This window comes from Vulpes lagopus, chromosome 2 (genome assembly GCF_018345385.1).
Source record: "Vulpes lagopus strain Blue_001 chromosome 2, ASM1834538v1, whole genome shotgun sequence".
In the NCBI taxonomy this organism is placed as follows: Eukaryota; Metazoa; Chordata; class Mammalia; order Carnivora; family Canidae; genus Vulpes; species Vulpes lagopus.
In genome coordinates, this window is record NC_054825.1 from 79,374,517 (window position 1) to 79,401,554 (window position 27,038).

The window sequence follows — 27,038 nt, forward strand, 5'->3', positions numbered from 1 at the left end:
GGGAGCGCAGGATCCTGGGCTGTGTCCCCCGGCGCCCTGGGATCTGGGGCCTATGCTGCTGAAATCCGGGTCCCGGGCCGCGGCCCTGAAGGCAGCAGGTGCAGCCCCCTCTGTCTGGAGCCCCGCCTGACCAACCGGCTTCTCTCCAGGGCTCCAGCCCTTTACCGAGATCGGCCCTGTGTGTGGGGCGCTCTCCCCCGGCCACTTCCTCTGTTAGTGACTCCGAGAGGCTGGAGGCTCCGCGGCTGCTCCTGCGGTTCTGCCCACTTGCCCTGCCGAGCCCCTTCCACCCGGGAAGAATCTTGGCGCCCCCTTCGCCCCCCCCCTTGGCCCGGCTCCTCGCGGGCCCGCCCCCACTGGATTCTTTTGTTTTTCCCTGCCTTCCTACCTTGTTAGAAGCGAAAAGCCTTCCCTCTGCACCATTTCGGCTGTTCTCTCTTTAAATCTCAGGTCGAGTTCATAGGTTTTCAGGACGATTTGAGGTTATCTAGGTAAGTTGGTGGGGCCAGGTGAGGTGAGGCACCTGCACGGCTCCGCCATCTTGCCCTCTGATTCTTTATGTATTTTAGATACTAACCCTCTATCAGAAATGTCATTTGTAAATATCTTCTCCCATTCCATAGGCTGCTTTTTATTTTTGTTGATTGTTTCCTTCTCTGTGCAGAAGCATTTTATCTTGATGAAGTCCCAGTATTTCATTTTTGCTTTCATTTCCCTTGCCTCTGGCAATGTGTCTAATAAGTTGCTGCGGCCAAGGTCAGATAGGTTTCTGCCTATGTTCACCTCCAGGATTTTGATCGTCTCCTATCTCACATTTAGGTCTTTCATCCACTTTCAACTTATTATGTGTATGTTGTAAGAAAGTGGTCGAGTTTCATTCTTCTGCATGTTGCTGTCCAGTTTTCCCATCACCATTTGTTGAAGAGACTGCCTTTTTTCCATTGGAAAATAAATTGTATGTGGCCTTTATGACATTAAAGTATATTCCACTTATCCCACTTTGTTGAGGGTTTTTATCAAGAATGGATGCTGTATTTTGTGAGACGTTTTTTTCCTGCATCTATTGACAGGATCATATGGTTCTTATATTTTCTTTCATTAATGTGATGTATCACATCAGTTGATTTACAAATACTGAGCCACCCCTGTGGCTCTCAAATAAATCCCACTTGATTGTGGTGAATAATTGTTTTAATGTACTATTGAATTCGATTGCCAATGTTTTATTGAGAATTTTTGCATCCATGTTCATCAGGGATATTGGCCTGTAATTCTCCCCTTTATCTGGTTTTGGAGGGGGCTGCACCTGCTGCCTTCAGGGCAAGGTAATGCTTCGTAGAATAAGTTTGGAAATTTTCCTTCCATTTCTGTTTTTTGGAACAGTTTGAGAAGAATAGGTACTAACTCTTCCTTAAATGTCTGGTAGAATTTTCCTGGGAAGCTCTCTTGCTCACAACTTTTGTTTGTTGGGAGATTTTTGATTATGGATTCAATTGTTGCTGGTTATGGGTCTGTTCAAAATTTCTGTTGCTTCCTAGTTCAGTTTTGGTAGTTTGTAAGTTTCTAGGAATTTGTCCATTTCTTCCAGATTGCCCAGCTTGTTGGCATATAATTTTCCATAGTATTCTCTTATACTTGTTTGTATTTCTGTGGTACTGGTTGTGATCTTGATTTCTCGTTTCTTTGATTTGTGATTTTATCTATTTGGGTCCTTTCTCTTTTTTGATAAGTCTGGCTAGGGACCAGTTTTATTAAATCTTTTGAAGAACCCTCTCTTAGTTTTGTTAATCTGTTCTACTAGTTTTTTTGTTTCTATATCATTTATTTCTACTCTAATCCTTATTATTTCCCTTCTTCTGCTGGCTTTAGACTATTTGCTGTTTCTTTTCTATTTCCTTTAGGTGTAAGGTCAGGTTGTATATTTGAGACTTTTCTTGCTTCTTGAAGAAGGCCTATATTGCCGTATACTTCCCTCTTAGGACTGCCTTTGCTGCATCCCAAAGGTTTTGAACTGTTGTGTTTTAATTTTCATTTGTTTCCATGTGTTTTTTAAATTCTTCTTTAATTTCATGGTTAACCCCCTAATTCTTTAATCTCCATGTATTTGTGGTCTTTCAAAACTTTTTCTTGTGGTTGACTTCAAGTTTCATAGTGTTGTGGTCTGAAACTATGCATGATCTTGATCTTTTTGTTCTTGTTGAGGACAGATTTTTTTGACCCAGTGTGTGATCTCTTCTATGGAATGTCCCATGTGCACTCAAAAAGAATGCTGCTTTAAGATGAAGTGTTCTGAATATATTTCTTAAGTCCATCTGGTCCAGTGTGTCATTCAAAGCCATTGTTTCCTTGTTGATTTTCTGCTTAGATGATCAGTCCACTGCTATAAGTGGGGTGTTAAAGTCCCCTACTATTATTACTATCAATGAATTTCTTTATTATTAATTGATTTATATATTTGGGTGCTCCAAGTAGGGAGCATAAATATTTACAGTTGTTAGAACTTGATGGATAGACCCTTTAATTACGATATAATGCCCTTCTTCATCTCTTTTACAGTCTTTGTTTGTCTAAGTATGACTAATCCAGGTTTCTTTTGATGTCCATTAGTATGATTAGTATAATGATGTTCTCCATCCACTCACTTTCAATCTGCAGGTGTCTTAGGTCTAAAATGAGTCTCTTGTAGGTAGTATATAGATGGATCTTTTTTTTTTTTTTTTTTAATCCATTCTGATACCTTATGTCTTTCGATTGGGGCATTTAGTTCATTTACATTCAGAGTGATCATTGAGAGATATGAATCTAGTGCTATTGTGTTACTCATAGAGTTGGTGTTTCTGGTGGGGTCTCTGGTATTTTCTAGTATTTGTTGCTTTGGTTCTTTTTTTTTTTTTTTCTCCACTCACAAGAGGCCCCTTAAAATTTTTTACAGGGCTTGTTTAGTGGTCACAAACTCCTTTAATTTTTTGTTTGTCTGGGACACTCTTATCTCTCCTATTCTGAATGATAGCCTGGCTGGATAAAGAATTCTTGGCTGCATATTTTTCCCATTCAGCACATTGAATATATCCTTCCTTTCTTATTAGAGAAATGCAGATTTACATCACAATAAGATATTACATATCTATTAGAATTGTTAAAGAACATGCAGTGTATTGACTTTTGAAAAGGTTGTGGAACAGCTGGAGGTCTCACATATTGCTGGTGGGAATTCAGAATGGTAGGGCCTCCTTGGAAAAATGTGACACTTTCTTGTGAAGTTAAACATGAATTTACTATACAATCTAGTGTTCTGACAGATATTCCCAAATTAAAATTTATGTTCACACAAAATTCTGTGGGGAAATGTATATAGTGGCTTTATAGTTAACAAAAACAGATACCCTTCAACTGGTGAATAGGCACACTGTGCTCCTTCCATATGATGGAATACTACCAGCAATAAAAAGGAATTAACTACATATTCACACAGTAGGGGTACAGTTTAGTGGTATTATGCTAAGTGAAAGTTACCAGCATCAAAAGCCTATATATTGTATGGTTCCATTTATATGACCTTCTGGAAAAAAGGTTGCAGGAATGAAAAATCCCTGGTTGCCGAGGACTGGGATAGAGTGTGACAGCATTTGGCAAGGATGATGAAACTGTATTTAAGTAATGGAAAGCTGTTCAGCTCATGGTGGTGAATGTACATTTTCCAAAATTCCAGTGTTTCACTTGGAAGTTAAAATTTTATCTTTGGTAACAAATACTGTCAGTTGTTTTCCTTAAAGTTACTGGTTTATTTTGTTCAGATTTGGAAACTTTTTGCCATTTATTCAGTTCTATATAACCATAGCTTGTCAGTAGTTCTTTCAAGCAAAACTGTGTGCAAAATGTGTACTTACTATCTTGTCACACAGAATTTTTTAAAAACAGTTACTTGAGTCCAAATCTAATTATGTTAATAATTAATTTTAAGTAGCAATTTAATTTTAATTAATAAATTAATTTTACTTCTTCATTTAGGGCATTCTTAAATGAAAGAATGGCTCCTTATCGTCCTGGTTGGTGCCACCACTTTCATCTATGCCAGCAGTTTTACCACAATTGCTTTCACTGTGTATGCAAAGATGGGGAAAACAACAAACAAATAATGTCTTAATATTAATAGAAAAATGTATCGTTCTTGCAGATTTATTGCAAAGGTCTCAGGAACCACAGGAGAGGTGCAGAAGACACTTTGAGAACCTTCATTAAGGAGGTTAACTTTAATTGCTAATTTTTTTTGTTTGCTACAGTGTCATAGGATTGTATTTTCTAGGTAAAACTTTTTAAGCAGTCTTTAAAATTATGCATTTCGAAAGTGAAGCAAGGTGAGCTAATTAAATATTCTGGTCTGAGTATTCCTTTTTCTGCAGTTCAAATACGCTCCACCAGGTGGCATCATATCTCTGCTTGTTACCAACTCTTCCTAAAAATGAAGACACAACTTTTGATAAAGAATTTCTTCTAGAATTGCTGGTAAATGTTAATATTCTTTAAGTTTTCCCTATCTCCAAGATGTGAATTGATACAGATTTTATCCTGGGCTAAAGGTTTTTGTCCGATTTCTCATCTGTTAGATTTCTTGTCTCTTTTCTCGTCTTTTACCTTTTAAAACTTCTTTATGGCATGAATTTATTCCATGCAAACATTTATGAGCAGCTTCTGTGTCAGGCACTGGATTCAGGTATTGAGGCTAGATAGATAATTGACACCATTCTTTCCTTTTAGAGGTCATAGTTACACATACAGGTAATACATATATACGTTCGTATCTATCTAATGGTTTATTTTTAAAGTTTTTAAAATATGGTACCTTGAATATCAAGGCATTCCTTTATCATTAGAAAACTCAGGAATATCTAGAAAAATTAAGTTATTGCTGACTTGGTGGTTTCAGAATTCTAAGGGATTTTTCAATCTTTTGGGAAATAATGAACTTTAGCAAACTATACTTTTTGAGCAGCCCGGGTGGCTCAGCGGTTTAGCGCCACCTTCAGCCCAGGGTGTGATCCTGGAGACCCGAGATCGAGTCCCACGTCAGGCTCCCTGCATGGAGCCCGCTTCTCCATCTGCCTGTGTCTCTGCCCCTCTCTCTGTGTCTCTCATGAATAAATAAATAAAATCTTTAAAAAAAAAAAAAAAAGCAAACTTTTTTTGGTAAAGTTTTATTTTGTTTTCAGTGCAGTTTTAGGTTCACAGAAAAATTGAGGAAAAGAAATTTATTTTTATCTTTACCAAAATAATTCATAACATGCATGAATATATCCCTACCACAAATTTTTTTTTTTTTTTTCCTACCACAAATTTTTAAGTTGTTCACAGTCTTCACTCGTACAAATAGTGGCACAGAATCTTTGTGCCCACGTGTAGACATTTAGGAGAGGTACCTAGAAGTGAAATTGTTTGATTGAAGCATGTGCTTATTTAAAAGGTAAGATGCAGCCAAATTATCCTCTGAAAGATGTATGTTGCTACCAACAATGTATTGGAATGTGTCTCCTTACGCCCTTACCAAGATTGGATGTTATGAGTCATCCCAATTTCTGCCAGTTGCAGGAGTGAAAAAATAATAGCTTGTTTTAATTTTTTGTTTTTTTGTCCACTATAGGTTGAGTCGTTTTTAGTTTTTTTTTTTATAACTCTACAACCTACACTATATGGGTGTGTATATGCATTTTTTTACATGTATGAAATCATAATGAGCACACAGTTTTGTGATTTATGTTCCAAACTAATACTTTTAATATGGGGTGTAAAATATAGTCCTTTACTGTATAGAAGATGATAATGCTAGTTTTGGGTGTAGTAACCAGAAGCTATTGGTAGCAGGTGTTTTAAGCCTGACGACAGGTGTTTAAGTGCCAGTTGAAGAGAAATTCTTGGAGTTTTAATTTAATTCAAGTATAGAAAATACCTTTTTATTGATAAGTTTACTTGTGTGAAATGTATGTCTTAGGTCACCATCTTTGCTTTCTTTTCATTATTTCTGACTACAAGTGTTTTCTAAAAAATTCCTTGTCCTATTTTCTGACAACATGAAATCTTCTCTCATAAATCAGGTTTGGTGATTAATAATAAATCCTTACTATACAAAGACACGAGGATTTCTTTAGGAATGTTTCTAATGGACAATAGGTTTAAGTATAAGGATAATCCTATGCCTTTTATAATCTTACAGCTGAGATTTCATCCTTGAAATTTAAATATTCATGCCAAAAAGAAAACAGTTTTAAAAATTTATAGTGCTACAGCATTACCTTTCATTTCTTCTCTCTCCTAAAGGATTTCCTTAGGCTGTGGATTCTTTAATACCTGAATTATGATAAAAAAAAAAGTTGAAATATGTATATTGTTTAGATGATATCAGACTATTTTCTTTCCTAAAAAAATACTCCATCTACTGAAGAAAGTGTGACATATTTTTCACATGTATCATGATTTTAACACATTAATTAGGTAATAAGCTTATTTCTTTGTTTGAGATAGATGACTATAATATTAACAATGGAAATCTACATAAAGGTCGTATAGTCCAACTCTTCATTTTACAAGGAAGACTGAGGCCAGATGTTTTTGCGTGTATGGTTTTTTTAAAAAAAATTATTTATATCTGAAAGAGACACACACACAGCATGAGGCGCAGGAGAGGGGAAGCAGACTCCCCACTGAGCATGGAGCCCAGCACTGGGTTCTGTCTCCCGACCTGGTGATCATGACCTGTGTGAAACCAAGAGTCAGACACTTAACCAACTGAGCCACCTAGGCGCTCCCAGGTTTTTAATAAATAAAATTTACTAGATTGTTTAATTAATATAGGAATGAAAACTATAATTTAGGTCTTAACATTGGTGAATACTAAGTGCTGTAGTTTTTAAGGTCTTGGCATGTGCCAAGCTCTTTGATGCTATTTTACAGTATTCCATTTCATTTTCATAAGAAATCTGAGAGCTGAGTGGTATTTTATCTGTTTTACGAAAAAGGAAGCTAAGATCAGGGAAGTTGAAGGAGCATGCCCAGCTTTTATGTAGCTCATACGTAAGAGGCACTTGGAGTTGAACTCTGATCTCTCTGATTCCAAAGCCCCTCATAATTGGTACCTCTCCAATCTTTGATTTATGGAGAATACAGATTGGAAAAAAAACCCCTCTCGTTAAGTGCTACCATAACTGAAAGACCTGAAACTTCTCATTCTATACTTTATGGTGAATTTCTCCACAAATTATATTTTGATTTTAAAAAGATACTTCTAAAAAAAATAATAAAATAATAATAAAATAAATAAATAAATAAAAAGATACTTCTAACTTTCTGCATAATGTTTTTTTGTTTTGTTTTGTTTTGTTTTGTTTTAGGTATCTCGTCATGAACGTCGAATTTCTCAGATTCAGCAGTTGAACCAGATGCCTTTGTATCCAACTGAAAAAATCATATGGGATGAAAATATTGTCCCAACTGAGTACTATTCTGGGGAAGGTATGGCAAAGAAGTATGGGATTCAGGTGTACCATGAAATATAGTTTAGAATTTATCATATGTAACTGAAATTACTTCCTATCCTTAGTATAAATTTCTGGTACCCTCAAGTTCAGTTTTAAAGCTGTAAATTATTCAGTATTTTGAATACTTAGCATTAAGGATTTTTACTAAATTTAACCATGCCCGAGTGTGTGTGTGTGTGTGTGTGTGTGTGTGTTGCACACATCTCAGTATATATATATTTGGATTATATATATGTCATCCTTTATAAAATATGACTGGAAGCACAAAATTATGTTTTAAGGAGACCTAATAGTATAGGAAGTATATCTCTCATTATGTCACTGTAAAAGGCTTTGCTTGGTAATGTCTTATTTTTCAAAGCCTTCTTTAGAAATTTATTTGAATTCCTTGTTTAAGCCAACTAATGATCAAAAAATTGTCATTAGTTAATAATAAATCCTTAGTTTTGACTGCAAGTAGCTATTCCTTGGTTTGTTTACATATCTATTTTAACAGATTTGTTCTTAAATGCTTTTGTTCATCTGCTAAGGATGAGAATTTGCCACAGTTAAGCATATGCTGAAGTACATTCTGACGTATTTTGAAGGCATATTTCAAAAAAAAAAATTCAGGAAATTTTTTGAACAACAGCGTTTAAAGACCTCACCAGTGGTAATTTATTTAAAAGAAAAATGGATACTTCAGAGTCATATCCTTAAAGTCATAACTTCAGTATACCCAGTACACCAAAATTGTGCTAGATTTCAGAATCCCTTCCTGTATCCCTTCCTTTTCTTTTGAAGAACTTGAGTTTTTTTATCTGTAGTTTCCCACAGTCTAGTTTTTTTCTTAATTGACTACTCAGTGTACAGTTGAATGTGTCTCTCTGCTCTTTATTTTTCTTGCATATTGGCAGCTGAATGCAGAGATTTGGTCAGACTGAGTTTTTATCTCTGGCAAAATTCTTGGTAGTGCTGTATTCTTTCATCAGAGGCACAGAATGTCTGATTGTTTTTGTGTGTGTGTGTGAGATATAACTAGCCATTGCTGCTTGATGGCTAGATTTAATTCAGTGACAGTTGCAAAATGGTGACATTTTAATTATAATTTTTTTTAATAGAATGATACTTTCCAAAAAGGTACGTTCCCTCAGCCTCTGGCTTGAAAGATACTTAGATTAGAATTACTAACATAAATGGTATGAAATTTTTTTGCGTTGATGTTTTTTGCCATTAGGTTCATTATTGCTTTGGTAAGAATGGATACAGATGATGAAAATAATATGATTTTCCAGAAAAATGTGTTTATTTAGAGGTTTGGTTTTTCTTAACCTTTTTGGTATTGCAGCTGAATGCTTGTTCACTTATTATTCAAGGGAAATAGCGGCTAATGAATGTATTAGAAAGAATATTGTTCATTAATGTAGTCAGAAAAGGTAAGTGGCTCCAGGAATAACATAACCAATACCTTATCCATAAAGTATAGCCAAAAGGCAACGATTCAGAGCACAATAGTACTCACTGGAGGTAGATTAATACATTGTAACATACTAATTAACTTTCATGATAAATTTGTCATGGGCTTAGTTTATGGTCAGTATTTACTTCGAGCTTTGCCAAATATAAATTACAGGGTAAAGAATTTTTAAACTACCCGAGACTGTTAATTTTAAGTATATTCAGATACTTTTTAGAAGCCTTTTTGTATATGAATCATCGATGCATGGTATACGTATTTGTGATATTTATCCTTCCTTTCCAGCTCTTAATAGATAGCATTTGTTAACTTGGTTTTTCAATTCCTGTGTGAAAATAAAAATAGGACCTTATCAAATATGCTATATTGCAGACATCATTAAATTAAACTCTTACCAAATTTGTAGTACATTTCTTTATACATAGTGTAGCTGTCTGATTAAAAGCATAATTCAATTGTGAATACTGCTTTCTTTTTCAGGTTGTCTTGCTCTTCCCAAGTTGAATTTGCAGTTTTTGACTCTTCATGATTACCTCCTAAGGAACTTTAATCTCTTCCGCTTAGAGTCAACTTACGAAATTAGGCAGGACATTGAGGATAGTGTCAGCAGAATGAAGCCATGGTTAGTAAATTGGTTCCACTTGTAATGAAGAGATGCAAACAGTGACTGATATACCTTTATCAGAAACCTCATGAGTATATTTAGAAATAGTATGCCTGGCAGGAAGATGCCCTCCGAAATAGGAGATATTTACTCTGAGAAATTCTCTAATGTGGATTAGAGTATTTCAAAAGTACTAAAATATAAAATATGTATCTGGGTACTTGAGGGTGGTACTGAGGGACTGAGAATAAGGGAAGAGAGGTCTTCATTCTTGGGGGATAGGGAGGGAGAAATGAAGAGGAGAGTAGTAGGTTGGACATTAGCAAAAGAGGAAATAGAAGGTATGAGCTGACCATCAGGCCTGTACTAGGGCAGGATAGTTTAAATCCTGGAAGCTCATGATAAAGGGGTCTTCTACTATAGCTGCTCTGTGGCTGTGACCAGGATCTCAGTTAGCCTCTCTAAGGGACCTGGCAAGAGATGAGGAGCATTGCTGAGCATCACAGGGAAATCAAATGTTGGAAAGTCTTCCCAGGTCCTCCATCTGTATTACCTTGAAGAGACTTAAACCATCAGAATTTACTTTGGGGACCATTTGAGTAGGTCTCATTATGTGAGGAAGTCTTCTGTTTAAAATCAACTCCTCACATGCTTGCTTATGTCTGGAATTCTGTTAGTGAAGAAAAGACTTCCATTCTAGTTATTGTAGGCAGCTCTGCATTATGAGATCTGTGGTGGTCAGTTTTGCTTTTTTAGACATGACTGACTTGAGATAAATGCCCTTCATTCACTGTTTCATTCTAAGCATGAAATTGGTGAGAGTAAGTTATATATCACAAGTGACTAAAAGCTGGTAAAATTAATTCTATAAAATGAGTTTTTATTACATTCTCGTCATAGCATGCATACGCATACAATAATACTGCATTCTTTATGAAAAGCTTCAGTTTTTGAATGTGAACAGATTCAGGTGTCTTTTAGGCTTCTCCGCTTACTAATTACAGAGAGCTACATGGACGCTATGATTATGATCTATTTTTTTTCCACTTCCACATTTTATTTTATTTCATACACAGTTCTATTTTTTAATTATTATGTGAAAAGTTATTCTGGGTGAAACTATAAAACACAACATAAAGTATTTTCAACTTAATAATCAGTTGAGTCAGTAGGCAGGCTAGCACTGTGAAGTTTGTATACTCATTGGCTGATCATCCCTGCCCACAGCTTTGCTGGAATTATTGCCCATTGTTTGGACCCTGGGGGAGTGCTTGATCAGAAAGCTTCCTTTCAATTTTATGGTTACCTTGGGTTTACATGCTCAGATTCTGGACCTAATTTTGGCCATTTTGCAAACTAGGGATTTACTAACTAGCAGTTTATCAAATAAAATTCCCTTATATTTTACTCAAATGCCAAATAAAGCAAAAACACTTAGAGTTCTTATGGTCTACTAATAAAGGACATTTTCTTAACTTACATTATTTTCTGCTATGGGAAAGAAAATGTCACTTTTGGGAGTTAACTTGTGATAATACATTTTTCTGGATTTTCATTCCTAATTGCCCATCATTGAAGGCTGTTAAAAATGATGAGATCTAAAAAGAGGCCAGGCTCTCTTTCTTTTTCCTGTGTGCTGAATGTGGAAAGGTAGAGGCATTTTTACTCAGTGCATGTAGCTAACGATCATGTTTTCTGGCTGCTGAAAGCACAGAGGAACATGAGAGAGAATGTACTTCTGAGGGGCAGAAATCTGTCCTTTTTAATGCTTCATGTTACAGGTAGATTTTATAAGGGAGGAGAAAAGAGTTGGGGAAAATAGATGAGTGGTTGCCTGGGGGTAGGAACAGGATCAACTATAGTCAGATAAGAGGGATCTTTTACACATAGGATGGAAATGTTCTCAAAATGGATTGTGGTGACAGATGCACAACTCTGCAGATGTACTAAAAATCATTGGATTGTGCATTTATAATGAATGAATTTAATGATATGTAAACTGTACTGTAGTAAAGTTGTAAAAAATGGAGGAGGTAATCATTATTATTAGTTTCACTCTTTGATGTTGTGAAGTTCTACAGTTTTTTTTCTTCTGACACAAAGCCTTTACCTGGCAGTTTTTCGTTATCTGTGTAAGCATGTCATTTTTGGCAGTACTTTCCAGTTTTGGAGTGCTGCTGCTATATTTATGTTACAGATTTCCCAGATACACTACTTAATGTAAAAGCTAAAGTACTAGTGAGACTAACATAAGAAGAAAGATTGGGTGTTTGAATGTTAGTGATTCTGGTTATTACAACTAGCTTGATTATTTTTACCCCCAGTTCATGGCAGTATGTTTTACATGATTTAAATATTATGCCCTAAAGCAAGCATTTGCATAGATCTCATTTGTTGATTTTTGATTTTTAAAATTCTAGTTTGTCCTAAAACAGCTTGTAGAAATACCTAAATACATGAATAAGATGTAAACAGTTGAGACTATCTTGATGAAGAGAGGAAAAGGATAAGAATTATATTATAATAATCTATAATAATTTTAATATATATTACAGTAATCTAGATCACTCTATTATTATTATAATAGACGATCCTTTGACAAAATGCCTCCACTCTTACGCTTATAGAGTTACCTTTTTTTCTGTTTGTGTAGGGGATACTCCTCTCTACTTATCTTTCTTTATTTGACCGTATTTGCCTGTTCACGCTAATGAATATATTCCCTATATATCAGGACTTAGTTTCCTTTTTTTTTTTTTTTTTTTAATTTAGCAATAAGAGTTACTAATGTCAGGGCTTAATAGCTAAACGTGTGTTCCTCACTAATTTTAGTTGGCTAAAAATTGGGGGAAAGTCATTTTTTGTTTGAGTAATCATGCACTTTTTTGGTTTTCAGGCAGTCTGAGTATGGTGGTGTAGTGTTTGGTGGTTGGGCACGAATGGCCCAGCCCATTGTGGCTTTCACTGTAGTTGAGGTTGCGAAGCCCAACATAGGTGAAAACTGGCCAACTCGAGTTCGTGCAGATGTTACCATCAATTTGAATGTCAGAGATCACATCAAAGATGAATGGGAAGGTAATTTTCTATTTCAAAACATAAAATTATGCTTTTACCTTTTCAGTTAATAGACTTTCACTTAGAAAATTGTCAAAGCACTTTTACTCAACATTACCCTTCTAAACATTTATGAAATTTTATCTTTAAAAATTGTCTTTATGATTACTAGTAGTAAAAGTATCAAGGAGCATACAAGAATAATTAAATGTCTTAATAATTTAATAAAAAACATAAAATAGCATGTGTACCACAGTATTTTAAAAATTACGGATTGCAAAGCTGAGAGGAGAGCTCTTTAAATCCCAAATTTAATAAAATAATATTTATGAATTTGTAGGATCAATATAAAAAAGCAAAATATTACTGATCATTAAAGAAAGGAGGGAAACCCACATATCACTTGCACGCATGTAGAGTTAATAAGGAAAATTAGTATTCTTAAGAGATAATAAAAGCTGCCAAACTGAAGAGAATAGGGATACATACAATTGCTGAAAAATAAAGATATAAAATCAAAATTAGACAACCTCAAAAGGAATTTTAAGGGGACCTCGTAAAACAACTCCAAAAGAAATAGTAATAGTTTCACTATTTGCATCAAAGGGAGGAAGTCAGATAAAGAATTAGTGATATTAAGTATATTCAAGGATAAATAACAGATGCAGAGAAATTAGATGAGTTATTTCAACCCTGTTCTTTCCAGGCAAGATTTTAGGGACAGGAGTTCCACAAGAAATTTTATTTAGAGGCAGATATGTTCAGAGTTACTAAGCCAAGTAAAAAGTAAAAACATTGATAACACCTGTGCCAGAAATGACACATGACCTAATTTTTAAGTGGCACTTTAAATTTTTCTCTCAGCTGTCTTATGAGAGCTCTTGCTTGCTGTCCATTGTGAGAAACAGTAGCTGGTAGATTTTATCTCCTTCCACCTTCTTGGCATGCCAGAAGAAAAGTGATAGTCCCTTGATGGATCAGTTTTCAGAAATTATTGCTCCCGATATAGCTATTTATAACCAAGGGACTATATGGTATGTTTATCCATTAATTCTGGAGGAATCCAGCAGCAAAGCTGGCCACATGTTTAACAAATGGCCACTGTAGTGGGTGTAGTTTGTGACAATGTTTTTGTGATTCCTGTATCCTTCAAAAGAGTTACAATCTAATCTAATGTGTTACACATCTTGAGTACTATCTATCTTTATGATTGTAAACCTTAAGAAGGACATTAAGTTACTGGAGAAGGTTTTACACTTACTACCTTTGACATTTAAGAAGGCATTAAAATAAACACTATTTTACAACACAGTTACCTATACTCCTTCCTTACTTTGGAGACTTCTATCAGGAGGACATTACACTGTCTCCTTTTTTTTCCCCCATTCATTCTTTTAAACATAGGTCTCTGGTAGAATGAGAAATGTAATGGATATATTTAATGTGTGAGAGAGGGAACAATAGGGTATCGTAGAATAAATAGGTGGTTCATTGTAGGGGGCATGGTGGGGAGAGAAGTGTTTTCTGAGAGGCCAGAGCCAAAATTCAGGCCCTATGTTCGTCATAGATGGAGTAACTAAATAGAAAATAGAGGCAAAAAAATGAGAGGGAGATTTTATAAGTAGTAGTGAATATTGTCCTGTAGAAACAATAGTTTTGAAGACTTTAAGCTAAATATATAAAACATTCTTGTTCCTTCAAAAATTCAGGCCCTCATCTTCTCCATTATCCCATTTTAAATTAAGGAAACAATTAATGAAACAAATGCTGGATTTTGCTCCAGAAGGCATTGCCAAGATGGAGTGGATACAAATGGTTGAAAGGAAAAAGGTAGTTGAGCTCTCTTTTATGTAGGGTTTTTTTTTAATGTAGATCTGACATGTCCCACAGTACAATGATCTGCCTTTGTAGAGAATAGGCAGTCATCCCTCAGTGATGCCAAGAAGTGACATTGGTAGGGACTGCATTACTTCTCAGGACCACCTCTTGGACTCTACTAAGACTTACACGTTGTAATGAATTAGGCAGATCAGAAGTACTAAAGGCAGTACAGCTCAGATAGTAGAACAGTTGCTTTCATTCCTGTTGCTTCTCCTGCTTTATGTAGAATTGGCTGGGAAATAAAGAAGTCATTATTATGAATCAGAGCAATTATTACTAGTACACTTAAACCCTGCTCCATATTAAAACAAACCAGAATGGTCCAGTAATGTTAGCCACACACTGACACTACTGATTTGATTTAGTTGTGTATCTTATTACCAAGGTTATGAGCAAACAAAATGTTTAAGCTTTCATTTGTATCATATAGTAGCTAATAAAACTAATCAGGAAAAAAATGAAGGTTAAATGGCGTGACGTTATATCGATATGTGATCTAAGTTATGTCCCTTGTCTTTCCATGTCTCTACTTCTAAAGGAACTGGGGATCCAGTTGAGACCAGTATTGGGTCTCATGACTGAGAAGCTAATGGACTTTGGCAAAGTTTCCTATTTCTTGACATTTATTTATAAAAAGTATTTGCCAAATGAAACTATATATATTCAACCTTGTTTTCAATATGGTATCTATAAACAATGCTTTTGTGCCTTGATGAATTATGCTTGAGTTGACCTCTTTCAGGGAATGCAGTTAGACTGTTGTTAGAATGACAATGATGGATGGTTTAAACTGATGTTAGAAATCTGCTGAATATGATATAGATGGATTATATGCCAACCATATTTTCGGTTACTTATTAAGAATGCTAAAAATAAGGATGATGATGAGCATCCAATTTTGGAGCTGTAACAATTTTGGAGGGCTTATTCAGTAATGTATTCATGGCATAAACGTTTCAAATTTTAATATAAAGAGAACTTTTCATTTTAATTATTCCTGTCAGACATTGAATTTTAAAGATTATAGGAATACCCATAATTACAGTGCAAATCATTGTTCACCTCTGGTATTTTAAATGTTTCTTACATCTCTTTAAGATGATGAGAATTTGCCAACAAGACTGAAAACCGTAACATTCTAATAAGTGAAAATGTCTTTGTGTTTTACCAGGTCTTCGTAAGCATGATGTATGTTTTTTAGTTACTGTACGTCCCACAAAACCTTACGGTACGAAGTTTGACCGGAGGAGACCTTTTATTGAGCAGATTGGCCTGGTTTATGTCAGAGGCTGTGAAATCCAGGGCATGCTAGATGATAAAGGGCGTGTCATTGAAGACGGTATGGCAATCTATGTTTTTGAAAGAGAATTTGTACATAATGATGTTTCTGTACCTTTTTTCTTTATGCATCTTAGGTAATATTTTTTTAGTTATTTTACATTACTAAATCAACACAAAGGATTATATGTATAATATGTGTAAGGTACCTGCTACCCACTTTTAGAAATAAATAATATGGTTTCTAAACTTTTTGTTAGCTATTGGAAAGGACAAGATCTTTTGAAATTATCTTTATTTAAAACTTCCCTTTATAATACTTTATAATATTGCTTTCTAAAATCTCTAATACCTCCCATGATATATTTGCCTATTTTTCCTTCTTAAGTTTTATTGATTTGATTCAGTGACTCTCAGTTGGACTCTCCCTGCATTTTGAAATGTATGGTAGTATTTATCTTTTCATGTGCACAGGGTAGAGGTAAGGGTTGGTGAGCTATTAGCATTTGATGGATGCCACTTAGGGATGCTAAACATTGAAACAGAACTACCTTGGGGTGCTTGGGTGGTTCAGTAGGCATCAGACTCTTGATTTCGACTCAGGTCATGATCTCAGGGTTGTAAAATCAAGCCCCACATCAGGCCCCGTGCTGAGCACAGAGCATGTGCTTAAGATTCTCTTCTCTCCCTGTCTCTCTGCTCTTCTCCCACCCACCCCGCTCTCTCTCACACAAAAAAATGTAAAAAGGCAATTTAAACAGAATTGCCTCATAGAAGGAATTGTCATACCTAACATGCAGACCTCACCCCATTAGAAATACCACCTTACAGGACTGTCAGCTCTTTGATTTCTTAGGCTTAATCAATGACTTTTCTTTGAAATTCTTTCTGTTATCCTTTTTTGTCATACTTACTGTTAAATTACAAGTACATCTATCTGTGTCCAGTGCTTATTTTCCAATTTGTTTTCGAAACTTCTCTCAGAACTTGATTAATTTCTACCTGTGATTTTAAGATTGCACCATTGCTAAAAGTGCTGGTAATTAAACTGATCTTATGGCTAGAATAAAAGAAAATGGGAGAGATGGAGTAAACATATGGCCATATATTGGGACCAGAGTTAGAGGGCTAAGACAAAAGTAAGGAGACAAAGCAAAGGGGCAAGAAAAAGCCTCTGACCTTTCAGCCATTAGTATATAAAATTTCCATTCACACTGGTGATACTAAGAATGGAATGTGGAAGAATGAAAAGAGTGATCAGTCGAGTGCTTACTATATGTAAGGCAGTAATGGAGCTTTGAGTAACTAACAGAAGTAAAGTTGTTTGACTTCCAAGGCTTTTAGTTTGGTTGAGGACATATACAGATAATTGCAGTCCATGGCATTGCATCATAAACATTACATGACTGTTCTGGAAAAAAAAATAGTAAGAATTGAGGGAAAGGAGAAGATATTTTCAGCTTCTAGGCATTTGAAATGAGTAGATAACTTTCTAGTCAGGGAATGACTGGAGTTCGATGTGGACAGTTTATTCATCATTTCTAGAAAAGGAATACTGCTAACTTCAATACTTGAAAAGTACATGTTTCACTTACCAAACTTCCTCAAAATGTCTAGGACCTGAGCCAAGACCCAATCTTAGAGGAGAGTCAAGGACATTTAGAGTGTTCTTGGACCCAAACCAGTATCAACAAGATATGACCAATACTATACAAAATGGAGCAGAAGATGTGTATGAAACTTTCAATATCATAATGAGGAGAAAACCAAAGGAAAATAACTTTAAGGTAATTTTTAGGCTGTATAACTATAAATGTACCATGTCCAATTTGAATAACTTCTAAAACATAAATACGTAGATACTAGGTAAAAGAATGTTTTGTTAAGAAAATGATCATTGCTTTTATTCTGATTCTAAACAATTCTCTTATTTTCTTAAAATACGCTTAATAAATTAATTTTCTTTGGCTTTTATATTTAGTCTACATGTTGTCATTTGATGAGTTTAGAAACTTACAATATAAATTAATCCAGGTCAGTCTCCTTCATTGCTTTTTGTCAATTAAATGCTCAGGATAGCCAGTATAAGGCAAAGAAAACTGCTTATTTGTCTCCTGGGAGTTCTTTTTTAAGTCAAAAGTAAGTGTGCTTCCAAATCACTTTATGAATACAGATGTGAAACCTCAGGGCTCTGAATTACTTTATGATATAATGTGTTTTACTCATTGGCAGGAAAAGGGAGGTTTGGGGGCTACAGAATTTTACTTTTATAACAATGAGCTAAGGAGTTTTGATAAAAGAAGATTTTTTAAAAATTATTTGAAACTATATTATAAAATGTAAACATGGAATGGTTTTAACATCTGGTGATACTACCTTGTGCACAAGTATGTTTCTTCTTTCTCTCCCCCCTCCTGTACATTATCAGTTTATTATCTTTTTTTTTTTTTGCCTGTTTTTATGATTAAAAAAAGAAGACTTCATATACAAAGGGATTTATTTGCCCATTTTACCCTATTGTTGAAGAAAAAACAGTGGAAGTACTCTTGATTTCTTTTTGTCTTACTGTACCTCCAGTCTATCAGTCAGTCTGGTTAGCTCACCACCTCCACTGACACCCCATTCAAGACACCATCATCTCTCACATCCCTGCTTCCATTCTCGACTGCTCTTCCCCTTCTGCTAGTCTCCACAGAGTGACAGGGTGACTGAATATAAATTATGCCTTGGTCCCCCTGTTGAACAGTCTTTAATGATTTCCCATCTCACAGTAGAAAATTTTTCCCATAATCCAAAAGGCTCCTTCATTATCTGTCCTCTGGCCACCTCTCTCAACATCATTTTCTAACACCTTTCCCTGATTCACTCCATGCCAGATGTGCTGACCTTTTTGCTGTCCTTTAAATATCCAAGCCTTTGTCCATGGTGTTCCCTCTACCAGCGCAGTCTTCCTCCCAGGTATTTACATGGTTCACTCCCTTACTGTATAATGTCAACTTTACTTAGATATTAACTCCTAAGGAGTTATCTTTATTTTTCATCACAATCTTTATTATACCTGATGACTATGTATTTGTTATTTATCTGACTTCACATTAGAATGCAGGTCTGTGAGGGTAAGGTCTCTCTTTTGTTTGTCTCTGTTTTGTTTTTCAGTAATGATTGAATTTCAGTCACTTTACTAAAAATGAAAAAAGTTCCTTATGTTCATTCATTTGATCATTTTATTTAATACCCACTGTGTGTCTGATGTTGTGCTAAGTTGTGTGGAGCCAGTAAAGATGAGTAAGACACAGCTTGTATTTTTAAAGAGCTTAGACTACTAATAAGGGAAGTTAAAAATATTAATAAATAACTGCCATGAAATGTTAGAAGTTGCCAAAAGTCATCAGAAGGATGCAGGTAAAAGTGTCATGGAAGAGGTATCCGGCTGGCTCAGTCAGAATAGCAATGTGACTCATGGTCATGAGTTCAAGCCCCGGGCTGGGTGTGAAGACTATTAAAAAAATAAACTTTAAGAAACAATAACAAAAAAGTATCATGGGAGGTCAAAAGAGGCATTCAGATTCCCATCCAAGAAACAAGGGGCAGTGATGAATTCTGCTGTGTTTGGGAAAGGACGAATACTCTTTTGGTGTCTTTGGTATTTCATTATATACCCAGGCAGCATCCCTTATTTCTTTCTCTCTTTTCCAATTCGTACAGCCTGTTCGTACCTGGATATTTTATTTCTTGCCTGAATAGTTTCTTCTGCCCTACCCCTATCTCTGTCCTCGTCAGTCACCTGTTTTTCATATTGCCTCCACTGATCATTTCAGTCAGCTTCTCAAAACATTTCTGACTTTCCATTAATGATGAAGTAAACCAAAGCTCCTTTGCAGATCCTTTGCTTTCAGCTAAATTGAAATGCCACTTTCCTCCATGAAACCTTTCCTAAAGTTAAAAGTCTCCCTTACATGCATCTCTCACCTACTAGGAACTGTGTTCCCATTGTATTCTGTAATATTCTGTATTGTTTACCATATTCTGCTGCTTTGTGTCATTGCTGAGGACATATATCATCTCCCTACTAAAATTTTCATTTTCTTAGGGAGTAGAGCACTTGTCTTACCTATTATTATGTAAACATACTCATTTATCTGTCCATCCGATGATATATCCATCTCATAGTCAAACTTCTAGATCCCTGCTCTCATGGAAATGATATTCTAGTGGGAATTAGACAAATGATAAACAGAAGGTGATGTGGGAAGAGTGTGATTAACATGCACTGTCCTCTTACTTTGTTATCATGTTGGAGTGTATAGCATTTATGTTATAAACATGGCTGGTTTGATTATTTTATTCTTAGTAATTAATAGCCTAGCCTTCTGGTTTCCATATATGGCATAGATCACTTAGTCAAAGTAATTATGGGGAAGTCTGAGAGCTTGCCTTAACTTGGGAATTTTGACAATGTATGTTAACTACTCTAATGACTTTTTATTGTAGAATGTTTCATTCTGAAAATTATTTGACATTTGACTTTTATCATTTTGTCTACTTCATTTTTATTTATGACTTTTTTCTAAGAGTGTTACTTTTAATATTTTTAAATTATGTTTCACAATTGAGGCATATGTTAACATGCTTCTGCTTGTGTGTCATCTTAGCATTGAGGAACTATGGAATATAAAAAGAGAAAATTCAATGAATTTCTAAGAGGAAGCATCCTCTTCATGGGTTTATTCTATAATATTTTCTTCTTGTGTAATCCTGATCTGATTTTCATTCTACACAACAGGAGTCAAGTGATGAACTCATTTATGACATTCTCTCTAAATGAACTCCTAACGGATAAACTGTCCTTGCTAAGTTTGGTCTTTTGTTTAACTCAGTGTATGGTATCAGCTGAAAATATAACTGTTGATTCAGTCTAGCCAAGCACCTGTCAGCAGAAAATAGCTTCTTGCTCTGAAACACTTGGGAATTCTGGATTAGTGCAGCTAACTCTGCGTTCCATTGAAGTGCAAATGTTTGAGATGGCTTCTTGACACAACCCTTTTCTGTCCTTTCACTGACAGGCTGTGCTGGAGACCATCAGGAACCTGATGAATACTGATTGCGTGGTACCTGACTGGCTGCATGACATCATTTTAGGTTATGGAGATCCAAGTAGTGCACATTATTCAAAAATGCCCAATCAGATTGCCACTCTTGATTTCAATGATACATTTCTTTCCATTGAGCATTTAAAAACCAGCTTTCCTGGTCATAATGTTAAAGTAACTGTGGATGACCCAGCTCTACAGATACCCCCTTTCAGGTAAAGTCAGAACTGGCTGTACTCCTTTCAGGCTTTCTGTAGCCAGGGTGAACTAGGCCATAGGACTATAGCTAGAGCTCTGAATATTGTGATTTTGTTTGAGCAGTCTTTACCTTCACCATATAATGACTGGGATAAACTTATTTTATTTGACTCTGTTCCTAAATTCTTAGTGCATAAAACAGTTTTACGACCATAATAAAAGTAGCCTCACATCTAATAAGGGATCTGTATATATACTTGTTGTCGGAAGAGTATTACATAAACATATTTATAGAATGTGACTAAAGAAATATGTCTTTTTATATTATGTATAATCTGGTGTATTTCCTAATTAGTGGACATAGTCATGGAATGTTAAATTTCTTTAGTTTTCAGGAAAAAATTATATTTTTATTTTTAAGCTTGCTTGCTTACACAAATGTTAAATATTCACAATGTAGTTATATCTCATGTTAAAGGAGCTTTGGTTTTAATTTTGAGTAGAGGGATGCCTGGGTGGCTCAGCAGTTGAGCCTCTGCCTTTGGCTCAGGGTGTGACCCTGGAATCTGGAATTAAGTCTCGCATCAAGCTCCCTGTGAGGAGCCTGCTACTCCCTCTGCCTGTGTCTCTGCCTCTCTCCCTCTGTGTCTCTCATGAATAAATAAATAAATCTTTTAAAAAAAAATTTTTTTTAGTAGAAATGGAATAAAGTACCTGAAGCAACTCACTATTCTTTCCTGAATTCTATTACATGGAAGAAGTGCACAGAGAGAATTCTTTTTTCTTTTTTTTTTTTAAGTTTAATTTTAATGTATTCCTTGACTCTCCCAGGCACCTAGGAGGAATCACCTCCTGAGGTGTCCTAACCCCAAGCTGAGAACTTCTGCCTTAAAGGCTTGGTATTCTGAGAGCGTCATAACAGGGCTCCAGCCTGTCTTGCTAGCCTTATTTTCTGTGTTGTATCCACCGTGGCAAAACTGACCACTTGCACTTGAACCTTAGTCTTCCCAGAATATCTTCCCTACCATGTTTGTTTAAGTTCTTTGAAACTCATCTTTGGTGCCATCTCTCCCATGAAGCCTTTTCTGATTTAAGGAGGGACAATGTATAAAGCACTTATATAGCGCATGGATATAATTATATAAATGCTCCTTCTTTGATTCTCCCTTAATCAATTGACTTCTAATCTGAACACCGTTTATATACATTGTAGTGCTTTTAAGTCTACTTTTTTTCAGGATGTATGTACAGATAGTTCCTTTAAGCCATAAATGTTTCTTTCTGCTCTGATTATCTTCCATACAATGTCATGCACAAGGTAGATGCTTGGTAAATGTTGTTAATTGTAAAAAATGAACGAAGATTTTGGTTTTGTAGAATAACTTTTCCAGTAAGGAGTGGAAAAGGGAAGAAAAGGAAAGATGCAGATGGTGAAGATGAAGATACTGAAGAGGCAAAAACCTTAATTGTTGAACCTCATGTCATTCCTAATAGGGGTCCTTATCCTTACAACCAACCCAAACGGTAATTTTACTGTCTATATTATTTGGTATGATGAATAATAGTTTGCTATTTTGGATTAATAATAATTAGTTTAAAATTTACTGATCCTTTAGAAACCCCAGGAAATTTCTGTTTCTTGACCCTCTTTCCTTGTATTCTGTCAGACAGCTGAATAGTTGAAACATTTTTGGGCATTGTGTAGTCATATTTCCAAAATAAACATTTTTAGGTACTATGAGAAAAAAAACATTAGAGGGCTACCTTAATTTGAGCACAGCGTTCTTACTTCCTGACCATGTGTTACATGTAGCAGCTACTCTCTTGCATGTGTGCCATGACAAGAAAAGTAGCATTATGTTCGGTATTAGATTAGGAACTAGAATTTTGACATTCCAAGTGAAATATAGGATTGCCTAAGTATATTGAAAAATAACTGTAGTCTTTGCTTTCCATAAATAAGATTCATTCCATTTTAGTTGGTCAGTAGAGTATAGAGGTAAAGGAAATAATTCATCAGAGATTGGTTCAGTCTTTAAGATGTAGAAGTACTGGAGATTTTGCTACCCAACATTGTTCTTATAGTTAACACTCCTATACTTACTGTGCAGTTAAAATTTGTTAAGAGGGGGACACCTGGGTAGCTCAGCAGTTGAGTGTCTGCCTTCGGCTCAGGGAATGATCCTGGGATCCGGGATCAAATCCTGCATCGGGCTTCTTGCAAGGAGCCTGCTTCTCTCTCTGCCCATGTCTCTGCCTCTCTCTGTGTGTCTCTCATGAATAAATAAAGTCTTTTTTTTTTTTTTTTAAAGAGGGTAGGATCTCATTTTTTTTGTATTTTGTTTTACCATATACATGCACATGCGAACTTAATACACACACACACACACACACACACACACACACACACACCCAAAGCACTGGGGTGGGGTGAAGAAGAGATTGGGAGAACAGAGGCATATACAGAGGAGGCATTTAGACCTCCATTCATTGTTTAAATTTTTAGCAAATGTTCATCGGTGTTTTTAACTAACTTTTTATTTACTCTTATTTCCAGTAATACAATTCAGTTCACTCACACACAGATAGAAGCTATCCGTGCTGGAATGCAGCCTGGGCTAACTATGGTAAGAGAATTATTGTTACACATACACATGTTTTTACATGGATTCAGACAAGAAGTAGGCCTCACATGTTTAGAGTATATTTGAACCACAAAAATCCAACTGAATTTAAATGTTTATAGGTCATTGTGGCATTATGTGAGATTTTGCTTACTGCTCATTTCAGTGTTCATAAATAAAGTTTTATTGGAATATACCTATGCCTATTTGGTTATGAATTACCTCTGTCCAGTTTTGTTCTGTAACAACAGAGTTAAATACTTGCAGCAGAGATCATATGGCCTGCAAAGCCTAAAATGTTTATTTGCTGGGCTTTTACAGATAAAGCCTGCTGACAACTGATTTAAAGGTGTGTTTTCTTTCCAAGTATTTAGAGACTCTTTGTTAATCTTCCACTTACTGGGACACCTGGGTGGCTGAGTGGTTGAGCATCTGCCTTTGACTCAGGGCGTGATCCCAGGATCCTGGGATCGAGTCCCACATCGGCCTCCTCTGAGGGAGCCTGCTTCTCCCTTTTCCTGTGTCTCTCATGTTTAAATAAATAAAATCTTTTTTTAAAAATTTCAGTTACTAATTTCTGGTCTAAGTTGTTTATGGTTGGAGAAGATACTTTGTATGATTTCAATTTTTATTTTTTTTTTTATTTTTTTTTTTTTAATTTTTATTTTTTTAATATGCTCAAGTTTGTTTTGTGGTCCAGGATATGATCTCTCTTGGTGAATATTTCATGTGCACGTAAAAAGAATGTTTATTCTGTTGTTTGGGGTGGAGTGTCCTATATATGTCAGATTCATTTGGTTCAGTATTTCTCTGTCCTTGCTGATATTCCAGTTACTGTTACTGTTCCAGTTACTGTTGATTACTGAAAGAGGAGTATTGAAGTCTCCAACTACAACTACATATATATTTGTTTCTCCTTTCATTTCTTTCAGTTTGTGCTTCATGGTTTCTAAAGCTTTATGAATAGATACATAAACATTCAAGATTGTTATGTCTTCTTGGTGAATTAATGCTTTTATTATTATGTAATGTCTTCATCACTGGTAATTCTTTTTGTTCTGAAATGTACTTTGATGTTAATAATAGCAACTACAGTTTTCTTTTGATTAGTGTTGTGTGGTATGTCTTTTCCCATTATTTTATTTCTGACCTACCTATTAATGTTTGAAGCGAACTTCTTGTAAACCGCTTATAGTTGAGGTATGCCATTTTCTTCACTCTGACAGTCTCTATCTTTTAATTGGTGTGTTTAGACCATTTACATTGAATGCAATTGATGTGTTTAGATTTAGGCCTCCCATTTTATTATTTATTTTATGTTCCCTTTGTGTAGCTTTTTTTGTTTTTACCTTCTTTTAGGTTATTTAGTTTTTAATATTTCATTTTAATTTATCTCTTACGTTCTTTTCTATCTACATACATTGGAAATACTGTCAGGCAATGTTAGAAAGTCAAACATGTTTTTAAATTTATTTATTTCAGAGAGGGAGAGCACACATTTACACATGAAGATAGGGAGGGGTAGAGGAAAGGGAGAAAGAATTTCAAGCAGACTCTGCGCTGAGTGTGGAGCCTGATGTAGGGCTTGATCTCAAAATTCTAAGATCATCTCCTGAGCTGAAATCAAGAGTTAGACGCTCAACTAACTGAGCCACCCACGCACCCCAAAAAGTCAAACATTTTAAAGAACTCTAGGGGAAAAGAGTTGTAAATTTGCCATTTATCTTTCATTCCTGATAGTTTGTTTCCTCTGATGTCACTTCCTTTCTGCCTGAAGAACTCTCTTACCACTTTTAACAGTAGGTCTGCTAACAATGAAATATCTTTGTTTTTCTTCATATAAGAAAGTCTCTAAATCATCTTCATTCTTTAAAGATATTTTCACTGGACATAGAATTCTACAGAGTTCTTGAAACAATTTAAAATGTTACTTCACTTCCTTTTGGCTTCTATGGTTTCTGAGAGAAACCCACAGTCATTTGAACTATCCTTTTGCTGTATGTAATGTATCATTTTTTTTCTGGTTGCTATTAAGAATTTTTTTTAGATATTTGATTATGATGTCTCTGGACTTGAATTTCTTTGGGATTAATCTGTTTGGAGTTTGCTGAACTTCCTGAGTCTGTAGATTTAAGTGTTTTGCCAGATTTTAGACGTTTTCAGCCATTATTTCTTCGTATATTTTTTCTATACCATAAACTTTTTCCTTTTGTTCTAAGACTTCAGTAACATAAATATTAGACCTTTTAGTATTACCCCATAGATTGATGAGACTCTATTTATTCATTTGTTCTCAGTCTTTTCTTTCTGCTTATTTTTTAGATTGGGTGGTTTCTATTGTTCTGTCTTCAGATTAACTGTCTTGTCCATTCTGTTATTGAACTTATCAACAATTTTTTACATTTATCTTTCAGTTTTAGAATGTCCATTTTCTAACAAAGTGATAACTTAGTATTTTGATATGTGTTCATCTCCTTTTTAGGTTGTGGGTCCACCAGGTACTGGAAAAACAGATGTTGCAGTCCAAATTATATCCAACATCTACCATAATTTCCCAGAGCAGAGGACTCTGATTGTTACTCACTCTAATCAGGTAAGTATGTGTGCATGTGCACACATATATGTAAGATGAACTATAGGGGAGATAAAGGAGTGGGGAATAAATGAAAGCACAGTGGAAATTTCTGCTTGTACAATAACGTGATCATAGGTACAACAGAATACTGAAAGGCTGATGAGTATAGTGTTTGCTCTTGAGTTACTCTTGGATTGTTAACTGGTCATGACCAGACATATTAGGAAAATATAAAAACAGTTTTTTATTTCTAATGGAGAGGGTCAAAATGTGGGAAAGCTAAGAATACTTAGATATATGATCAAATACTTGGATTAAACTAAATTGCTCCCCCTCCACTGTAATGTAATGGTGACATTATTATACAGAATACTAAAATTGTATAGGAGAGAAGATTGAGGCTTTATCTTAATAAAAGAAACAAATTACTTAAAGGCCTTTTTTCTTCTATTTAGTAAAATTTAGTCTGTAATAATCTTACCTATTTCCAGATTCCTTTTTTTTTTTTTTTTTTTTTGAAGATTTCATTTATTCATGAGAGACACAGAGAGAGAGGCAGAGACACAGACAGAGGGAGGCTCCGTATAGGAAGGAGCCTGATGTGGGACTTGATTCCGGATCCCAGGATCATGCCCTGAGACGAAGGCAGACACTCAACCGCTGAGCCACCCAGGCATTCCCCTTTTCCAGATTCTTAAAATGAATAAAGAATAATTCATTTGTTGTTTTAGCATAGTATTTTTAGTAAGTTT

General features: G+C 35.3%; 1 protein-coding gene across 1 annotated transcript in view; it reads left to right on the forward strand.

The window, feature by feature from the left end:
- The window catches only part of AQR (aquarius intron-binding spliceosomal factor), a 98,354-nt gene that overhangs the window by 42,652 nt on the left and 28,664 nt on the right, over nt 1-27,038 (forward strand). Inside the window, exons 14-23 of the mRNA XM_041744461.1 lie at nt 4,401-4,503; nt 7,380-7,500; nt 9,463-9,604; nt 12,483-12,661; nt 15,693-15,860; nt 17,417-17,586; nt 20,863-21,104; nt 22,465-22,611; nt 23,645-23,714; nt 26,194-26,304. Of these exons, the coding sequence (XP_041600395.1) occupies nt 4,401-4,503; nt 7,380-7,500; nt 9,463-9,604; nt 12,483-12,661; nt 15,693-15,860; nt 17,417-17,586; nt 20,863-21,104; nt 22,465-22,611; nt 23,645-23,714; nt 26,194-26,304 (1,453 nt within the window). The remainder of the gene's footprint in view (nt 1-4,400; nt 4,504-7,379; nt 7,501-9,462; nt 9,605-12,482; nt 12,662-15,692; nt 15,861-17,416; nt 17,587-20,862; nt 21,105-22,464; nt 22,612-23,644; nt 23,715-26,193; nt 26,305-27,038) is intronic.